Source organism: Peromyscus leucopus, chromosome 18 (genome assembly GCF_004664715.2).
Source record: "Peromyscus leucopus breed LL Stock chromosome 18, UCI_PerLeu_2.1, whole genome shotgun sequence".
Classification (NCBI taxonomy): domain Eukaryota; kingdom Metazoa; phylum Chordata; class Mammalia; order Rodentia; family Cricetidae; genus Peromyscus; species Peromyscus leucopus.
The window spans coordinates 41,050,677-41,069,180 of record NC_051078.1 but is presented as its reverse complement, the minus strand read 5'-3'; the positions used below and the strand labels follow the sequence as shown (position 1 = coordinate 41,069,180).

At 43.0% G+C, this 18,504-nt stretch overlaps 1 protein-coding gene across 13 annotated transcripts in view; it reads right to left on the bottom strand.

Moving 5' to 3' along the window:
- The window catches only part of Mybpc1 (myosin binding protein C1), an 86,645-nt gene that overhangs the window by 20,737 nt on the left and 47,404 nt on the right, over window positions 1-18,504 (bottom strand). For all 13 annotated transcript variants that reach the window (XM_037196837.1, XM_037196847.1, XM_028880302.2 and 10 more), the window contains 10 exons: window positions 17,345-17,469; window positions 16,379-16,484; window positions 14,977-15,143; window positions 13,264-13,426; window positions 10,858-10,964; window positions 10,432-10,565; window positions 6,902-7,061; window positions 4,733-4,837; window positions 3,073-3,261; window positions 1,700-1,834 (listed from right to left, as the gene is read on the bottom strand). In XM_037196837.1, the coding sequence (XP_037052732.1) occupies window positions 1,700-1,834; window positions 3,073-3,261; window positions 4,733-4,837; window positions 6,902-7,061; window positions 10,432-10,565; window positions 10,858-10,964; window positions 13,264-13,426; window positions 14,977-15,143; window positions 16,379-16,484; window positions 17,345-17,469 (1,391 nt within the window). The remainder of the gene's footprint in view (window positions 1-1,699; window positions 1,835-3,072; window positions 3,262-4,732; window positions 4,838-6,901; window positions 7,062-10,431; window positions 10,566-10,857; window positions 10,965-13,263; window positions 13,427-14,976; window positions 15,144-16,378; window positions 16,485-17,344; window positions 17,470-18,504) is intronic.

Genomic DNA, 18,504 nt, shown 5'->3' with positions numbered 1-18,504 from the left:
AGAAGGTTCTTGTTCAGAAGCCACATCACACATGAGTTAGGAAATTCTGCTGGCTGGGCCATATGAAAAGCAGAAGGGAGGGCTTGGGACAACAGAATGGAAATAAACCGTACTGGGAAACGCTGAAGGATTTTCTTGTTGAATTTGTCCCAATACCCACTTCCTTCGCTGTGCTAACTCTGGGGCTTTTCCCTCTAAGATCCCCCCACTGGTTTAGGATCAAGGGCCTTCTGAAGCTCGAAGGAAGCAGATCCAGTGGAGTGAGGCTGGATAAAAGAATGTCAGTGTCCCAGGGTCTTCATCCCCACCTCGGCTTCTTCCGGAGCGCCAGCTGTCATTTCTGCCGGGCCCCAGGGCAGGCTGGGACTTCAACAGTTTCTTCTCCACGGTGATTTTCCTCCAGGGACACCCGTTAGTGTTTACATCCTTGATTCCCAAAGGCATCATTGCTTCTTTCCTTCACAGGGAGCTTCAGTGTTAAAGTTTGGGGTCCACAGAGTGATTTCAGAGGTTAATTCTTGGTCTTTCTTTTGTGAGAGCTCAGTAGCTTCTTGGGGGTGTGCGGGGGCGGACTGTTTGCCTACCGTCAACCGGAGAGGAGCCTGAGTGCAGAGCCGGGGCTGTTTCTGTCTCATTCACCTATTGCCTGCTCTTCCTCCCTCCTTTCCTGTCTTCCTTCTTTCCTTCCTTCCTTCCTTCCTTCCTTCCTTCCTTCCTTCCTTCCTTCCTTCCTTCCTTCCTTCCTTCCTTCCTTCCTTCCTTCCTTCCTTCCTTCCTTTTCTTCCTTCCTTCCTTCCCCTCTTACTTCCCTTTTCATATCTTTTTTCCTTTCTTTTTTTTTCCTATTTGGATTGAACCCAGGACTTACCACATTCTAGGCAAATGCTCTCCCACTGAGCTACACCCTCAATCCATTTTCAAATGTCATTTTCTTCTGGTTACGGCAAGCAGGAAATTAAAAAACACTAGGCAATGAGTGAACATCACACCCTTTTGGTTTTGGTTTCTGTGACATTTTATCTCTCTCTCTTTTACTTTAATCAGAGGGGTTCTTCGGATTCTTCCTTTTCCCCTTCAAAATTTAATTTTCATGTATACAAGTCTTATAATAAGTTATTGTCATATGTTGAATGCATTGCTCATGCTTTTTGGGATTTAATCCTAGCTCTTAAAAATTAAGAGTTGCTTTTAATTCTTCCTTTCTTTTTTTTCTTCAGAGCTGAGGACCAAACCCAGGGCCTTGGGCTTGCTAGGCAAGCGCTCTACCACTGAGCTAAATCCCCAACCCTAATTCTTCCTCTCTTTAAGAAGGAAGGACATGCTCATTGGATGGCCAAAGACATAGTCTATCTCCTGTGCTTGCCCATAAGTAGATGTTCACTACTCAGCGGCACACTGCAGTTGCACTGAGTCTAGAAATAGATATCCCTGAAGCTTTGCCAAAAGACCATCCTTCCATGCCAGCCCAGTGGTAATACCCCCCCCCCTTACAGCCTAATTAAGATTTTTTTTTTGGCATCTAAATGTATTGCATTAAATACCAGAGGAAATCTATATTCACCTACATCTCAGAAAGATGGCCTTTGGCTTGGTATCATTTTCAGTAAGAAAGCGATGATTTCCCAAGAACGACAAAAGAAAGCAAGGCATATCTCACCTAGCACGGATGGTATTCACTGTACCTTCTAGGTGTACTTACTTCCTTCAAAGCAATACTCTAGCACATAGCCATCTAAACCTGCGGCTCCAATCTGGTCTGGGGGCCTCCACTTCATCGTCACAGAGGAGTCAGTCACAGAGTCAACAGCCAGAAGAGTGGGGGGGCTGGTCACAGCTGAAAAGATGAAAGCGAGAGAAAAGAAGAAACTGTGAACACGGAGTCATGGCAGAGCATCTGTGATAAGAGAAACTGGGATGCAACTAAAAATACGCGCAGAAGCTCCATGCCTTGCTGACTTTCAGTGAGAACTCCCAGGGCATGGCGATGTGTAAGCCAAATGTCTGACTGACGAGAGAGGATCTTGGAAAGACTGCCACACTCCTTCTCCAGTTTGGAAAGTTTGTGTGAGAAGTTGGGCGGCCACAGGGAGTTAGAGAAATCAATTTGGGGGAGTCTAATGGTCTAGAGTAAAATTTCTATAGCTCTATAATTTTAAATATTTATCATTTTAAATTATGTGTATATATGTGGGAGGAGGTTGTGTGCCCATACAGGCAGGTGCCCAGTGTTCAAAAGAGAGAGAGTTGTCAGATCCCCCAGAGCTGGAGTTAGAGGTGGCTATGAGCTTGCCCCATGTGGATGCTGGGTCAGACTCAGGTCTTCTGCAAGAGCAACGCCTGCTCTTAATCACTGAACCATCTCTCCAGCCCTGAGATTTGTCATTTAAACAGACTCTTGTACTGAATTTTCCATTTCTTAAGGAATACTTAAATAGAATAAAATAGTGGAGACAGCTTGTCTTTCATTTGCCTTTGATGAACTTTTTGTTGTTTCATAGATAAATTTAAGATGCAGTTGTAAGCTAAGACATAATTGCAAAGCAAAGAGATTCTCGGTAGGGCTGGAGAGATGGCTCAGAGGTTAAGAGCAGTGGCTGTTCTTCCAAAGGTCCTGAGTTCAATTCCCAGCAACCACATGGTGGCTCATAACCATCTATAATGAGATCTGGTGCCCTCTTCTGGCCTGCAGGCATACATGCAGGCAGAACACTGTATACATAAATAAATAAATCTTAAAAAAAAAAAAAAAAAAAAAAAAAGAGGTTCCCAGTAGCCTGGCCTATGACACTTTAGGAAGGACAATGAAGAACAGTCACATGGACTCAGCCTCATGTTTACAGTCAGGAATGGCAATGGGAGCCACCCACAGCTCTCACTGGAGTTCCGGGAATGAATTCCAGGATACACTCTGAAGATGGTCAAATTCAAAGTCTGTATTGAATTTCTTACAGTATTGCACTTAATCTTGTCTGGCTACTCCCCACCATTCTGAGAAGCTGCAGGTCATCCTGGTTTCCAAGGCAGAGGGAAAGCAGTAATACTAATCTGGGACAGTGGTTTTCCTGGACTCACCCAAAGGAACAAAGGGCTTGGATGGCATACTGGGCTTGGAGATGCCAATGGCATTGACTGCAAAGATGCGGACCTCATAGGCCACGCCTTCAATCATCTTCTTGGGCTCAAAAGTTGTTTCTTTGCAGAGATCAAAATTCAGTCGCATCCATCTAGAGCTTTGTTTCTTTTTCCTCTCAATAAAGTACCCTGTAGTGTACAAAGCAGAGACTCAGGTTTTGATCTTGTCTCCAAAGTTAAACTTTCATATATATATATTTGGTTTTTCAAGACAGGGTTTCTCTGTGTAGCTTTGTGCTTTTCCTGAGACTCACTTGGTAGCCCAGGTTGGCCTCGAACTCACAGAGATCCGCCTGGCTCTGCCTCCCGAGTGCTGGGATTAAAGGCGTGCACCACCACTGCCTGGCAACTTTCTTAGACATTTTGCACAAACTAAACAGACTGAGTGAAGTAGACAAATACATTTATGGTTTTTTTTTTTTTTTTTTTTTTTTTTTTTTTTTTTTTTTTTTTTTTTTTTCCCCGAGACAGGGTTTCTCTCTGTAGCCTTGTGCCTTTCCTGGATCTCACTCTGTAGACCAGGCTGGCCTTGAACTCACAGAGATCCGCCTGCCTCTGCCTCCCGATTGCTGGGATTAAAGGTGTGCACCACCACCTCCCGGCTACATTTATGTTTTTATGCACCTTATTCCACCAGTTGTTAGAGATCAGCTAACACAAATGTGAACTCTGTAAGATACAGATAAAATAAAATAATGGGACTAGGAAAAATAAAGTTGTACTGGAAAAAAGAAGAAAAGTGAACCAGAGACACGCAGCTCCTAGCAACTTAGTCACTGTGGTTGAGCAATCCAGGGCCAAGAACCCAGAAGGGTGCAGCCGTGGAAATAAGGGGGGAAGAGATCAGTTTTGTGAATTTTATTACCACCTATAAAAAAATTTCTTTATTGAGGAGGCAAATTCTAAGAATTTCATGCTGAGAAATTCCTCCATGACACAGCCTGGGGCGGTTTGCGTGAGAATGGCCCCATTCAGAAGCTCTCATCAGCCTCAACACTCTGCCTGCTGGCTGCAGATCAGGATATGAAGTTCTGAGCTACTGTTCTGGAAGCCTGTCTGCTTCCCACCGTGATGATCAAGGACTAACCCTCTAGAACTGTAAGGAAGCCCCCAATTAAACGCTTTCTTTTATGAGAGTTGCCTTGGTTATGGTGTCTCTTCACAGCAATAGAACGATTGCTAAAACACAACCCTATGGTATTCTCTGGCCAGAACAATGGGAATTAGACTTGGAGCTGTCTCAGAATTAGTTGTTGAGTGAGAAGAGCGAACCAGAGAGAGAGAGAGAGAGAGAGAGAGAGACCAGGTGCTCAGAGGACATGCATCAGATCCATTCAAATCCAATCATAGAACACCACAATAGATATTTCAACAGATAGTTGAAGTCATAAGTATATTTTATAACAAGCCACTGTGTTCTCCTCCTCTTCCTTGGCATTATAAGAACTGAATCCAGAGCCTCCTGTTTGCTAGGCCAAGACTCTGCCAACTCAACAGGCTTTTTTCCAGATTCAGTTTCCGGGATGTATTCTGTCCTAACATGCGTTAAGACAGTGCCACCCGCGCAGGCCCTGACATGGGCTGATCAGTCTGTGATTACCCAGGATCGGTGACCCTCCGTCATAGGCTGGAGGCTCCCAGTTCATGATGCACCAGTCATCTCCCACTTCCGTCACATTCGGTGCCACTGGAGGATCTGGGATATCTGTAGTAGACAAAACAGGGAAATGTTAATAGTCAAGTAGGGGTCTGGGGAAAGAATCTGGTACTAAAGGTGTTTTTTTTTCTTTTTTTTGTTTGTTTTTCTTTTTTGAAATGCATTTAAAAATTATCTTGGGGTGGCTGGAGAGATGGCTCAGAGGTTAAGAGCACTGACTGCTCTTCCAGAGGTCCTGAGTTCAATTCCCAGCACCCACATGGTGGCTCAGAACCATCTGTAATGAGATCTGGTGCCCTCTTCTGGAAACTAAATAAATAAATCTTTAAAAAAAATTATCTTGGACAAAACATCAATACAGGTAAGGGGAAAAGAGCTAGCTGAAAATAAACATAACAATGTCTAAAAACCCTTTAAAATTGTCACAGAAGACATGTTCCACATGGGGCCCAAGATTCTTGTTTTTAACTCTGAAAATAGCAACAAGAAATTATCACCTAAATGATGGATATAATTGTTTTTAATTACAAAATGAATTTCCAGTGGAATGGAACCAAGGACTAATTATTGTCAATTTTACATCAAATAGAACATTCAAGATAACAATCGGAGGAATTCAATTTAGCACTGGCAAGATGCCATGTCTCAAAGTTTAGCTTCTGATAAAATGACTAATTTGGGGTCCATCTAAATTATGGTCCCCCAAGGAAATCTGAAGTGGGAAAAGGAGCCCCGGAGAATCTGCAACATTAATAGCCAGCTAGACTCGTGTCCCTGGTTTTCAGCTTAGGAAAAGTGCATTTACAAAGCTAAGGACCAAAACGGATGACTACCATGCCTCAAATGATTGACGTGGGAAATCAGCAACTAACTGTGTCTCAGTGACCTTTGATGGACACCCAGAAGCAACTGCCCAGAGCTAATGAGGTCATGGATCTTGGAGGAGAGCCTACTATTCATGTTTTAGTGAGCTACCATAATTCCTAACTGCATTCTAAATACTTATCCTTACATCCACAGATAAGTCCTCACCCCTCATCATAGAAAACTTCTCTTTGCAACAGACTACCACATTGTCCAAAATGCTGAGGACAACCAACCCCCCAGGTGCCTACACCAGTTGATATGTCTACAACACAAGCCCCAAATCCAAGATTTTGAGAACATTGCGGAAGAAGGGACGGAAAGATGGTAAGAGCCGTGGGAGCAGGAGATCTGCTGTGAGACTGGGTCTCCTAGAGAATGGAAGCTTCACCGATGATTACAATGTGCTGTCTAAACAAGACCCTAGCAAGTACAGCACCAAGAGGTGCTAACTAATGTAGAAGGGGAAGAAGCACTTACAGGGCTCCCCGCCATACACAAAGAACTGCACAGGCAACTAAGGAATGCTGAGGGCGGGAGAAATAGTTTTCCCCATGGATGAGTGCCCCAATTGGTTATCCAATACCTCGTGGTCAGTCCTGAAACCATACACATGCAAGTAACACTGAATGGACTGAGCAGGTTGTATTTCTACACATGTGTTTGGTGTGTGTGTGTGTGTGTGTGTGTGTGTGTGTGTGTGTGTGTGTGTGTAAATAAGAATTGAAAGAAGTCATAAATTTTAGAGGGAGTTGGGGGGAGGCATGGGAAGAGTTGGATGGAAGGACAGGAAAGGGTAAAATAATGTAATTATATCTTCATTGTAAAAATATTTAAAAAATGGGGGATGGAGAGATGGCTCAGAGGTTAAGAGCACTGGCAGCTCTTCCCAAGGACCTGAGTTCAATTCCCAGCAACCACATGGTGGCTTACAACTATCTGTAATGAAATCTGGTAACCTCTTCTGGTATGCAGGCAGAACACTGTATACACAATAAATAAATCTTAAGAGAATGGTAAAAAAAAAAAAAAAAATTAAAGGATACTCAAAGGGATGATGACTTTGAAGAACTAATAACCAATAGTCCCGAATGCCCCTAACTATTCAGTTCCTCCAGTGAGAAGTCCTCTAGACAAGGAAACAGAGGAGGAAAATAAGGGGAAGAAGGTAACCCAAAGAGAAAAATAATAGAGGTGGGAAGGAGAGATGCCGGCTCTCTCCTGTCAGCCCTGTCCTGGAGAACTCACCCACAACTTTAATCTTGATGCTCGCATGTGCTTCTCCAGCTTCATTTTTCAGGTTGATGTTGTACACCCCAGAGTCGTCTCTCTCCGCCACGTCGATGACCAGCGTGCTGCTGTCAGGGTAAGACTCCGCCCTGATCCGGCCACTGCCCTCCATAATAGCCTGGCGAGGGAGAGGCAAACGCGGCATGAGGGACTGGCAGGAGCCATTGCCAAGCATCTGAGGACCCCGGGCAGGCAGCCCGAGTGCCTAACATACACATTATCCGGTCAGTCCTCACCCTACTCCAGTTAGCTCATTAACATATGAGGAAACCCAGACCACAGAGCTGAAAGGGAGAGAGCTGGGTCTCCATTCCATAGGCCATTAACTACAAGCTTTGCCAAGAGAAACCTGGAGGACCGAAAAATATAAGGGTAGAAGGTGTCCTTTTAGGATGCCAGCCTCTTTATGTATAAAATCAGAAATACACTATCTCGTATTAGAGACTCATGTTTTCATTTGCATGGATGTCTTGAGAGTTTGGAAACATTGAGAAGGCTGAGTGGTGGCACATCTTTAGTCTCAGAACTCTGGAGGTGGGTCTCTGTGAGTTCGAGGTCAACCTGGTCTACTTAACGAGAGCTACACCAGGCGGTGGTGGCGCACGCCTTTAATCCCAGCACTTGGGAGGCAGAGCTAGGCAGATCTCTGTGAGTTCGAGGCCAGCCTGGGCTACAGAGTGAGATCCAGGAAAGGCACCAAAACTACACAGAGAAAGCCTGTCTCGAAAACAACAAAAGCTACCTATGAGATCTTGTCTCAATAAACCGACCAAAAAAATCCCCCACAATCCCCCCTGACTCCAAAACCACAAAAAAAAAGAAAGAAAAGAAAAAGAAAGAAAGAAAAAGAAAAGAAAAAAAACATGTCGGGGTGGGTGGTGTTGAAGAATGGCACAAAGATAAATTTCCACCCAAGTTGATATTAAGTTTCCATTTCTTTTCTCTTAAGAGTTGTTTATTTTTATTTTACGTGTATAGTTGTTTTGCCTGAGTATGTATCTCTGTACCATGTGTATGTAGTGCCCCGAATGGTCGGAAGTGGGCGTCAGATCTCCTGGAGCTGGAGTTACAGGTGGTTGTTAGCTGGCTGTGGGTGCTGAAAACTGACTCCTGGGTCCCCTACAAGAGCAACCAGTGCTCTTAACCACTGAGCCATCTGTTCAGCCTCCAGTTTCCACTTCAGATAAAGACATAGAAGGACTAATTTCCAATTGGCAGAGAAAAGCCGAGCCTTCCATTGTATTCTTCGTCTGTCTTCTATTTCAAAATCTTTTTTTTTTTTTTTTTTTTTTTGGTTTTGTTTTTCGAGACAGGGTTTCTCTGTGTAGCTTTGTGCCTTTCCTGGAACTCGCTTTGTAGACCAGGCTGGCCTCGAACTCACAGAGATCCACCTGGCTCTGCCTCCCGAGTGCTGGGATTAAAGGCGTGTGCGCCACCACCGCCCGGCCTATTTCAAAATCTTAAACCACTGAGCTACATCCCTAACCTCTGATTTACTGAGCCAGGGTCCTGCTACATAGCCCTGATTGGCCTGGACCTTGCTGTGTAGACCAGGCTGGCTTTGAATTTACAGAGATCCTCCTGCCTCTGCCTCCAGAGTGCTGGGGTTAAAGGCCACCACACTAGCTAGAGAGCCCCAGAGTTTGCTGGGGCATCTGCTCCTTGTACATCACCTGAAGCTGAAATATCTCCTCTCCTCCTTCTCTCCTCTGCTAGGACTCAAACCCAGGGCCTCACACATGCTAGGGCAAAGGCTTGACCCCTAAGCACATCCCCCACCACGGGAGAACTCTCTAAGCAAGGCAATTGTAGAACACCCTCACTTCTGGTCATATTCGGGGTAGTTACCTCTTCTAACTCGACTCCAAGGTCCACAAACATAATAATCCTTCACACAGTTTTGTCAGTTTGGGGATTTTCTACTCGAGACTATAAATCGGGTTCCTGTTGTTCCATTTTGCCAGGAAGACTCCTGTTCTGCTTTTTGAATGTAATTTTTTTTGGTGGCAAGAAACCAGGGTAGCTTAAACTGAGATTCTTTTGTTTTTCTCCTCCTGGACCAAGTGCCCCAGAAGCACCTGCCTTCCTAGGCCTCCCACACATTGAACTCATTCTCTGTCCTTGACCTTGGCGGGTGCAAGGCCTTCACCAGGCGGTCTCTTCCCTTTGGAGCTCCTTGTTGTCAGCCATTCAGGTCGCAGTGACTGTACAGCCACTTGCTATCACAATAAGCACTGGGCGGCTACCCACCAACCCCACAGCTCCCCAGAGCTTTCTTGAGTGCGAGCAGCAGAAAATATTAGATAGAAGAATTTAGATTGTGGAGATAAACAGATAGAAAATACAGGATAGCCTGGAGAGGGCCTGGAACCTATTCCAGCAGGCCCTGACTGTCTCTGCCCCAGGGTATTTATAGAATGCCAAGGGGTGGAGCAAAAGACCTCCTCCCCCAGCACAGCCAAGTGCAGACCATCTCAGACACCTGCACTCAGGCCCGTGGTCCTGATCATCCTCTCTATGCAGACCTGCTGGGTAAAGCCATGAGGAACCCGAGAACGGGCTCCCACAAATATGCTTTTCGTTGTTGTATTTATTTGTTAATTTATTATTATTATTATTATTATTATTATTATTATACTTTTTATTAGTATTGTTATTAGAGTGTTTAAAGACAGGGTCTTTTTAGGTAGCCTTTGCTGTCCTCGAGTGTTCCTGCCTGACTCTCCTCAGTGTAGTTGGTATGGTGTATGACACCATGCCCAGCTTAGCACGTCCTCTGTTAGTATTTCCACAGCACTTCTTACTGTGCAGAGTGATTTTGTTCCTTAGTTTTTTATTTACTTTATTCACTGTTTACCACTTTCCTTCCTGCCTGCCCCATGACGTCCATGGAATAGAAGGTGGGACCATGTTCATAACTCACAAAATCATGCTTGGCCAAGTAAATGGGTGGCTAGAAATATGAAAATAAATAAGTGATTTAATAGATTTATCTGAAAGCCAGCCCCCATTCTCTTTTCAAAGGAATTATAACTATAACATACTCTTGTGTGTGTGTGTGTGTGTGTGTGTGTCTGAGACAGGGTCTCACTTTGTAGCTGTCCTGGAACTCACTATGTAGACCAGATTAGTTTCAAACTCACAGAAATCTGGCTGCCTCTCTCTGTCTCCAGTGTTGGGATTAAAGGCTTGAGCCGCCATGGCTGGCTTTATCAGACATGTTGATTTACACCATTTCCCTTCACCTGAATCATGGGGGCAAGGGGCAAGGAGTGAGTTGGGCCATGTGCATGTGTGTGCGCATGTGCATGTGCGCATGTGTATGTGTGCATGTGCATGTGCACGTGTGTGTGTGTGTGTGTGTGTGTGTGTGAGAGAGAGAGAGACAGAGACAGAGACAGAGACAGAGAGAGACACAGAGAGAGAGAGACCTTGTCTGTGTGGCTCCAGAGAGAGAGAGACAGAGACAGAGAGACAGAGAGAGAGACCTTATCTGCTCGACTCCAGATGGCTTTGGGAGGTGGTTCCCCTGTGACCGGGATCTCAAGACGGAGCTTGCTTCCGGCAATCACTGTCACGGTATTGTCAGCATCAAGGCCATCCAGGATGATCTTGGGAGGATCTGGAACATTCAGCACAGCTTTGGTCACCATACAGCCATTTCTATGTGGTGTTTTGGCTAGTGATTAGCTACTGATAGACATCGGTAACAATCAAGTTTTAACCTGGCTAAAAGTATATATATGTCATCACAAGAGTTGGTGCTTGGCACCCTATAAAACTGCTTCTTGTTTTATAATGAGTGAATAATATCACATTGATATATCCTTTAAATCATATAGCTTTTGACACATTATAGTCCAAGGTAAGCAAATAAGTAGACAGGTATACAATAATTTCTCTGATCTACTCACCAATGACGTGAACTTTGGCAGACATAGGAACATTGTAGGCGTCTGGTGTAAACACATATTCACCTTCATCTTCAACGAGAGCATTGGCTATGACTAACTTGTGGATTCTGAGGAAATAGGAAAAACAGGTTTCTAACACTTTGCAAGGGTGTAGACTATACATGACCCAAACTGAAGGGACCTGCCCTTTATTTAATGTGCTCACTTCATACAGGAGAGAGAGGAAGAGAGGGACATGCAGAGGTGGGGGACATTCTATTTACTGACCAGGTCAGATCTGGTTTGGAGCATCTTAAAGTGTCTCTGCAATACAATCTGCTTATTATGTATGCAAGTGTCTATTATTCTTTTGTCTCATAACTTCAAAAAAGAACAAAATATAGCATCTTAATAAAGCTACACTTAAACACACAAGAAATTCCAAAGGAAAACACTGACTTTGGTTATATGCATCAAAGAGCAATAGTTCCTAAGTTCATGGGTCATGAATCAGTGAACACTGGATGGAGCCTACGAAGCTTCTCACAGTAAAAAGTGTACATTTGGGTCTAGGGATGTAGTGGTAGAGCATTAACCTAACATGTGTGAGGCCCTGGATTCAATCCTCAGCATCACACACATATATACTGACTCAGACACACATGCAGTAACACATGCAGGACATTCTGTGATGTTATGAACATGTGTATTTATGTATACAGATAAAATTTTAGAGGACTTTTTCAGCTCCATAAATCCACTTGTGATCTGGTGAGAGTCTGTGAGTCAAGGTTCAATTCCTTGCCTTAAATCTTCGCTAGATTCTAGGCAATTATGCTTCCCCCAAGAAAAGAAAAATAGGAGGAAGGTCATGTGATAATTATTATTAGTAAAGGCTGACAATAATTATTGTGTAAAGTTTTTTTTTTTTTAAGATTTATTTATTAGCCTGGTGGGGGTGTCACAGGCCTTTGATCCCAGTACTCAGGAGGCAGAGGCAGGCCGATCTCTGAGTCCCAGGCCAGCCTGGTCTACAGAGTGAGTTCCAGAACAACCAGGGCTACATAGAGAAACCCTGTCTCAAACAAACAAACAAACAGATCTATTTATTTTTATTGTTTTTTTATTGCTTTGCTTGCAAGTATGTATGTGTACTGTGTGCATGCAGGGCCTGGGAAGGCCAGAAGATGGCATCAGAGCCTTTGAAACTAGAATTAATTGTGAGCTACCATGTGGGTGCTGGGAATTGAACTCTGGTCTTCTAAAAGAGAAGCCAGTGCTCTTAACCACTGAACCATCTCTCCAGCCCCACAGTATAGGGATCTTTTTTATTTGTTTTTTCGAGACAGGGGTTCATTGTGTAACATTACTGGCAGTCCTGGAACTCGCTTTGTAGACCAGACTGGCCTCAAACTCACTGAGATCCGCCTGCCTCTGCCTTTCAAGTGCTGGGATTAAAAGCGTGCACCACCACCGCCGCCCAGTTGGTATAAGAATCTTAGTTGATGTTTATTTGCACTCTGGAGTCAGGCAACAAACACCATAAAATAGAATGGGTGCTCCGATAAACTGAACATACGCGGTCAATACCATAGACAAAGGGTGGGGGAAGCAGCATCAGACTACAAAATGCAGGTCCCTCTCAAGCAGAGGGAACTCCCTCATCATGTCAACTCAGTGTGTCCTGTTCAAGGGTTTGGTGTTAGTCCTCGTTATCCCAACTTCTGCAAACTCAGATAAACAACTTGGTTTGGGCAAGGCAGGGTGGAACTTCAGCATGGGTGCCTCCATGTTTATTTGGTCTCCTGGGCCCGGATGCAGAAATTCAGAACAAATTCAGTGGTCTCCTATATATCTTATTGAACATTAGGGACAGTTGATAATTGGTCAGGTCCTCAACTAGAATTCACAGTCATTCCTCTGGCCATATGTTCAGATAGTGGCCGTGATAGGTTTTGGATGGTATACCGTATTGTGAGGTGTAGATAGAGGATCTCAAGCAGGATGTGGTATAGAGCAAAGCAACCAAGAGTTCTTGCTAGACCACGAGTAGGTCATCTCCCTAATCTACAAGAAAGGGTCAGTAAGTACGTACTTTAGAGGTTAGAAAAAGTGAGTGTGGCTAGTTCCTTAGAGGTTAGGGAAAGTGAGTGTGGCTATTTCCTTAGAGGTTAGGGAAAGTGAGTGTGGCTAGTTCCTTAGAGGTTAGGGAAAGTGAGTGTGGCTAGTTCCTTAGAGATTAGGGAAAGTGAGTGTGCTAGTTCCTTAGAGGTTAGGGAAAGTGAGTGTGCTAGTTCCTTAGAGGTTAGGGAAAGTGAGTGTGGCTATTTCCTTAGAGGTTAGGAAAAGTGAGTGTGGCTAGTTCCTTAGAGGTTAGGAAAGCGAGTGTGGCTAGTCCCTTACGAACGGCCCACCTGGCTCACTTACTTCCCTTTGTGGACGACCTTCAAGCGGTCACTCTCCTGAACAGGGAGGCCATTTTTCGTCCATTTCCCCGGCACATTTTCAGAGATTTCACACTTCAAGCATACTTCTTTCCCAAGTTTTACAGTCTGATCAGTCAGCGGCGTTGTGATCTTAAGAGGTCTCACTACAGAATAAAGAACAGGATGGATCCACAGCCAAACTCCAGACAAGCTAACGCGGTGGCATTTCACGGTGTCCTGTCTATAATACATGCTGTGAAGGGGACAGCGTTTTCCAATGTAGATGAGATAACTGGACAGAACTGACCATAACACAAGTTCCATCACCTCAGATACCCATCATGATGGCTGTTCACCCGTATGATATGAGCTACATCCATTCACATCTAAGATTACAACTGTTCATCTGATTTCAAATAATCTTCCTGATACTTCATGATACATTTCAGCACCATGCCTACAAGCAAATCTCAGGTCCCTTTCAAGGTAAAGTACTATATTTACCAACAATCTAAGATGAGAAAAACTGTGACTGTTTTGTTATTTTGAATGGGGTCTTGTTTGTTTTAAAGACTTGTGTGTTTTTCTTTTATGAGTATTTACTTGCATGTAATGCATATACACTGTGTGCATGCCTGCTGCTCATGGAAGCCAGAAGGGGGCATTGAATCCCTTGGAATTGGAGCTACAGATGGTTGTGAGCCACCATGTGGATGCTGGGAATTGAACTTGGATCCTCTGCAAGAGCAGCACATGCTTTTAACCACAGAGCCGTCTCTCCACCCTTTATTTTATTTTCAACGTGTCACTAGGAGGATTTTTTTAGTCTAGTGGACCAAATATTATTTATTCCATAAACCTTCTGGTTATTATCACATGAATTTGCATAGCATAATGATTTTTAGAAATAGTTACATCGCATGAAGGCAGAACCTACTATAATTACTTAGAATGGACACAAATGTCAGATTATGATCTGCCCACGGTCAACACACATTTTGATATTAAACTAAAAGGGCCACGGTTCCATGAATCATATGTTGAGATTGTTTCTTCTTCAATCTGCGATCATATGAAGTGTAGCCGGAACAACAAAGGAGTAAGGAAGAAAGAATGTCTGTTCTGCATGTGTGAGCAACCATCACGGCATTCTGCTAGTTTAATTTTCATGGCAGCCGTGAATAGATTGTTATTGAGAAATCACTACTTTAAGAACATTAGTTCTGCTGTTGAACATTAGTTCTCTTATGCTTTGGAAGCCTGTCATCAGCAAATTGAGTTCTTCAGCTGAGAGTGCTCAGTGGCTCCCCTGGGTTTAAACAACTTTCTTCTCACACCAAATGCAATTACAAGTTGCATGTTGAGCATTGACTTTACTTCATGACTAGATAGCAAGATATAATTAAGCAAACAGCATCAGCATTTGGCATATTTACTATCTACTTTTATGGTCTGGCACTTATAACTTTCTGGGTAAGTTTTCTGGTAGGTGATTTTATTATTTCTTCCCTTGGTGCACTACTACTATTAAACCGAGTGGTTGATTCCTTTCTAAGAGGCTTGCTATGACACTCAGCTAGAATGGAGGCCAATTCTGCATCTTTTAAAATGCAACGAATAAAAGATCAAAAAGATTGAGACTTTCCTGAAACTGTTAATACGCACACTCTTCTTTGTCAGCCAGTTTAGAGACAGCTAAGGAGGTCTTACTTACAGTCAACACTTAGTTTAGCAGATGATTGTCCCCCGGTCGTCATGGCTGAATATTCTGCAGTATCGGCCTTTGTCGCCCCTTCTATGATCAAAGTGTGCTTTTTGCCCTCAACTTTAATTTTGTATCTTGACTTTGGACCAGGGAAGATCTCTTCACCATTCTTAAACCTGAGTTAATGTGGATGTAAAGGGAGGGAGAAGACGATCAGTGAGAAGAAGGGAATAAGGGAGGGTAATGGGATATGATCAAACTAAATCATATATTTGTATATATCGAATATATGTATATATTATATATATATATATAAAATGAAAAAATACTTTAAATTTCTGGAAATAAAGATTTGTTTATTGTTTCATCCCAGTGTCTTCCAAAGTTCCTAACAGATTCCAGACACACAGGAAGGATTTGTTAAAGAACACAACTTCATTGGTAGGTCCACTGGTAGATTCATCAATTGTTTCACAGTAACAAGTATTGTGTACAAAATCATATTAATAGAACATGAGCTCACTCAGTCGGAGGGAGGTGCTGAGACTGCATTTGGCCTCTCTTTTGGATTCACAACCTGTTTTTAAGTTATTCATATTCTAGATTAGTACTAAAAATCTTTTCCATGCTAATGACTTCTGCTTCCTGTTGTGTGATTTACTATGTTCCTCTCAACATCACATTTCATCTCATAATCTTAAATCTTCTAGTTTTTGATTTTGAGCTAACTCTCAGGGAACAGACTGTAAAAGACTCTTCACTTCCCACCACCTCAAATTTTTAATTGCTTTTGTTTGGTGTGTGTGTGTGTGTGTGTGTGTGTGTGTGTGTGTGTGTGTGTGTTGCAAATGGTCAAACTGAGGGCCTTGGACAAGGTTACTATGTATCACCACTAAGGCACATCTCCTGGCTCTTTTTAGCTATTGAAAGGAATTGGTGATTTTCAGCTTACCATATTTTTCTAGGGAACTGAAAAAATTAAAGTGGTGAAAATTGGATTCTTAGGCTACAGGGCTGGAGTCTGGGGCCTTGGACATGCTAGGCAAGGGCTGTCCCACTGGGTCACATTCCCAGCAACAATGAGGATTTAAATGAAAAAATACGTACATTATATTTTTTCCATGTATGTTGCCAGTAAGGACTGCTACTGCCCTACATCTCTGCCCAGACAGATCTCTAAGAGCTGATTTTTCAGATCATGATGTGCTTTTGGTTATCATCTCTACCAATACAAAAGACGTTGAGATTATTTTCATGTTTAGAAGACACTCCCATGTTGCATTCTATTGGTTATGAAGATACTTTGTGTAGTTGAAAGTTTCCCTGTGCGGCAGGCCAGGCAGGACACAGGAAAACCTTCAGACACAACTTGGTCTATTAAACACAGGCAGGCATCAACAAAGCAGGTTACCATTTCACACTGGCGTCGTCTTCAGACACCTCCACTTCCAGCTCTACTGTCTCTCCGCAGTAAGCGTTCGTGTCTTCCAGCTGCTTAGTCACCATAATTGGGGGCTCTAGTTGGAAAAGGGGAAATCAAAATCATTAAATATCCAAAGCCTGTGTCTTAAACTCCAGTTTGTTCACAGAGAAAAATCCTGCAATGGGAAAGCATCATCAATCCGGGATATCAATTGGAGATGAGAATCTCTGTTGGTCTGTGGCCATGCTGGATCAGTCCCCCCCCCCAGTTGTTTCAGAACTCTTCAGACCAAATGAATTATTGTTCTGGGGAGTACATAAAATGTGCACCAAATACCCTGCCTTCATCAAGTAAGGTACCCGGTGGTAGATACAGTGGATGAAGGAGAATGGATAATGCTTGAAGGTTTTGATTTTGGCTCTCAACCAAGGATAAGGAATAGAGTTATCTGTAACCAGAGAGCTTCATAGAAAAAATACGGTCAACTTAGCATTCTTTGACTCCCCCATCTTTTTACTGGGGTCTGCTGCTCTTTTGATGCCAGTGAACGATGCTCCCCTCCCAATGAAGCTGCTCTCATATAGTCAGTTAAGTGGCCAAAATACAGGTCACCCATTAAAGACCATTGGGTTTCAGAGGCTATCCCTGAAATATCCATCTTGCAGAATAGCGCTTGGCCTTAGTCAAAAGCACGAGGCAGTTTCACATAGCGGCTTTTCTCTCCCCTCAGCTGCTCTATTCTTCAACACATCAGAAGAGTGATTAGGATTCAGGATACCTGCCAATGTAATTCAGCCTCAGTACTGAACCAACCTAACAGGGAAGCCCAACGTTTCTGGAGGGCCGACTGCTTCTCCCCTGGGCTGAAGCGGCTGCTTTGCCTCTCCTTTGGCTCAGGGTCCCTGGGAGGAGAGCCCTTGCCCCTTGATAATGCAAGGAGAGATTTCTTTTTACCTCTCACGAAGAGCTCAGTAGAACACTTCTCATCTCCAGCTGTCACGTAGTACTCCGAGTCATCTGTCAGTGCACAGTTATTAATAAACATGATTCTCTCGTTTCCTTTGTGTTCAAAGATGTATCTGTTTCAAACAGGAGGGAGGCAGAGTTTGTGACCTCAATTTTCTTCACCTTATTAGCAGATTTGGCTTATGTTTCTTTAATGCTTGAGACTCAATGATAAATCTATGATCCTCTATTTATGCAGCATATTTTATCCATTCAATTAATGTCAAACAAAAGCTCATTTTTTATTTCTACGATACATGACAAATATGTGTATTTACACATACTATTTCATTTTTATTCTTTTCTTTCATATAAGTTTTTAACTACGAATATCAACAAATTCTCATATAGTTAATTTTTTAACCCACTTTTGGAAGATAGTGTTGGTTGAGTGTGTTAGAGAGATTTTTTTTTAACTCTGTACACTCTTCAAATGATTATGTGTTAATTACGTATGTTACAAAAGTGGCAGACACTTTATCTTACTCATTTACACATATTCCCTTCATTGTTTAGTCCAAGGACACAGGACATTTTTGTTGGATGAATAAATGATTGTGCAGTTTAAGCAATAACTGACTTTGATTGATAAGATCAGCAGCAAATAGAGTTTCTTAAATGAGCTTAAGCATTGGGCCTGTTGTGTCCCAGTTACTCTCTGTTAAGAAATCATTTGCCAGGCTGGAGAGATGAGTCAGTGGTGAAGAGTTCTGGCTGTTCTTCCAGAGGACCCAGGCTAGATTCCCTGCACCCACATGTCAGCTCTCAATGTTCTGTAACTCAACTTCTGGCCTCCATAGGCACAAAACACCAATACACATCAAATCAAATCCATTTAAAAAAGAAAGTTTAGAAACAGAAAACTAGAAGCCAGGAAGAGAAAATACTCTAACTATATGTGTTGATTATGGAGGTGCACACAAGGGTATTCTATAGATGAGCAAAAAACCAAATTGGGGAAATGTCTCTAATTGAAGACTTCAAGAACAAAACGTATCAACATTTTCTAGTGACGCCAATGAAGGAAAACTATTTCTGAGTGAATCCAGGCTGTCTCCAAGAGACTTTTGCACCAGGTATAAATATTATCATCTCAGAGTCATTCTGTT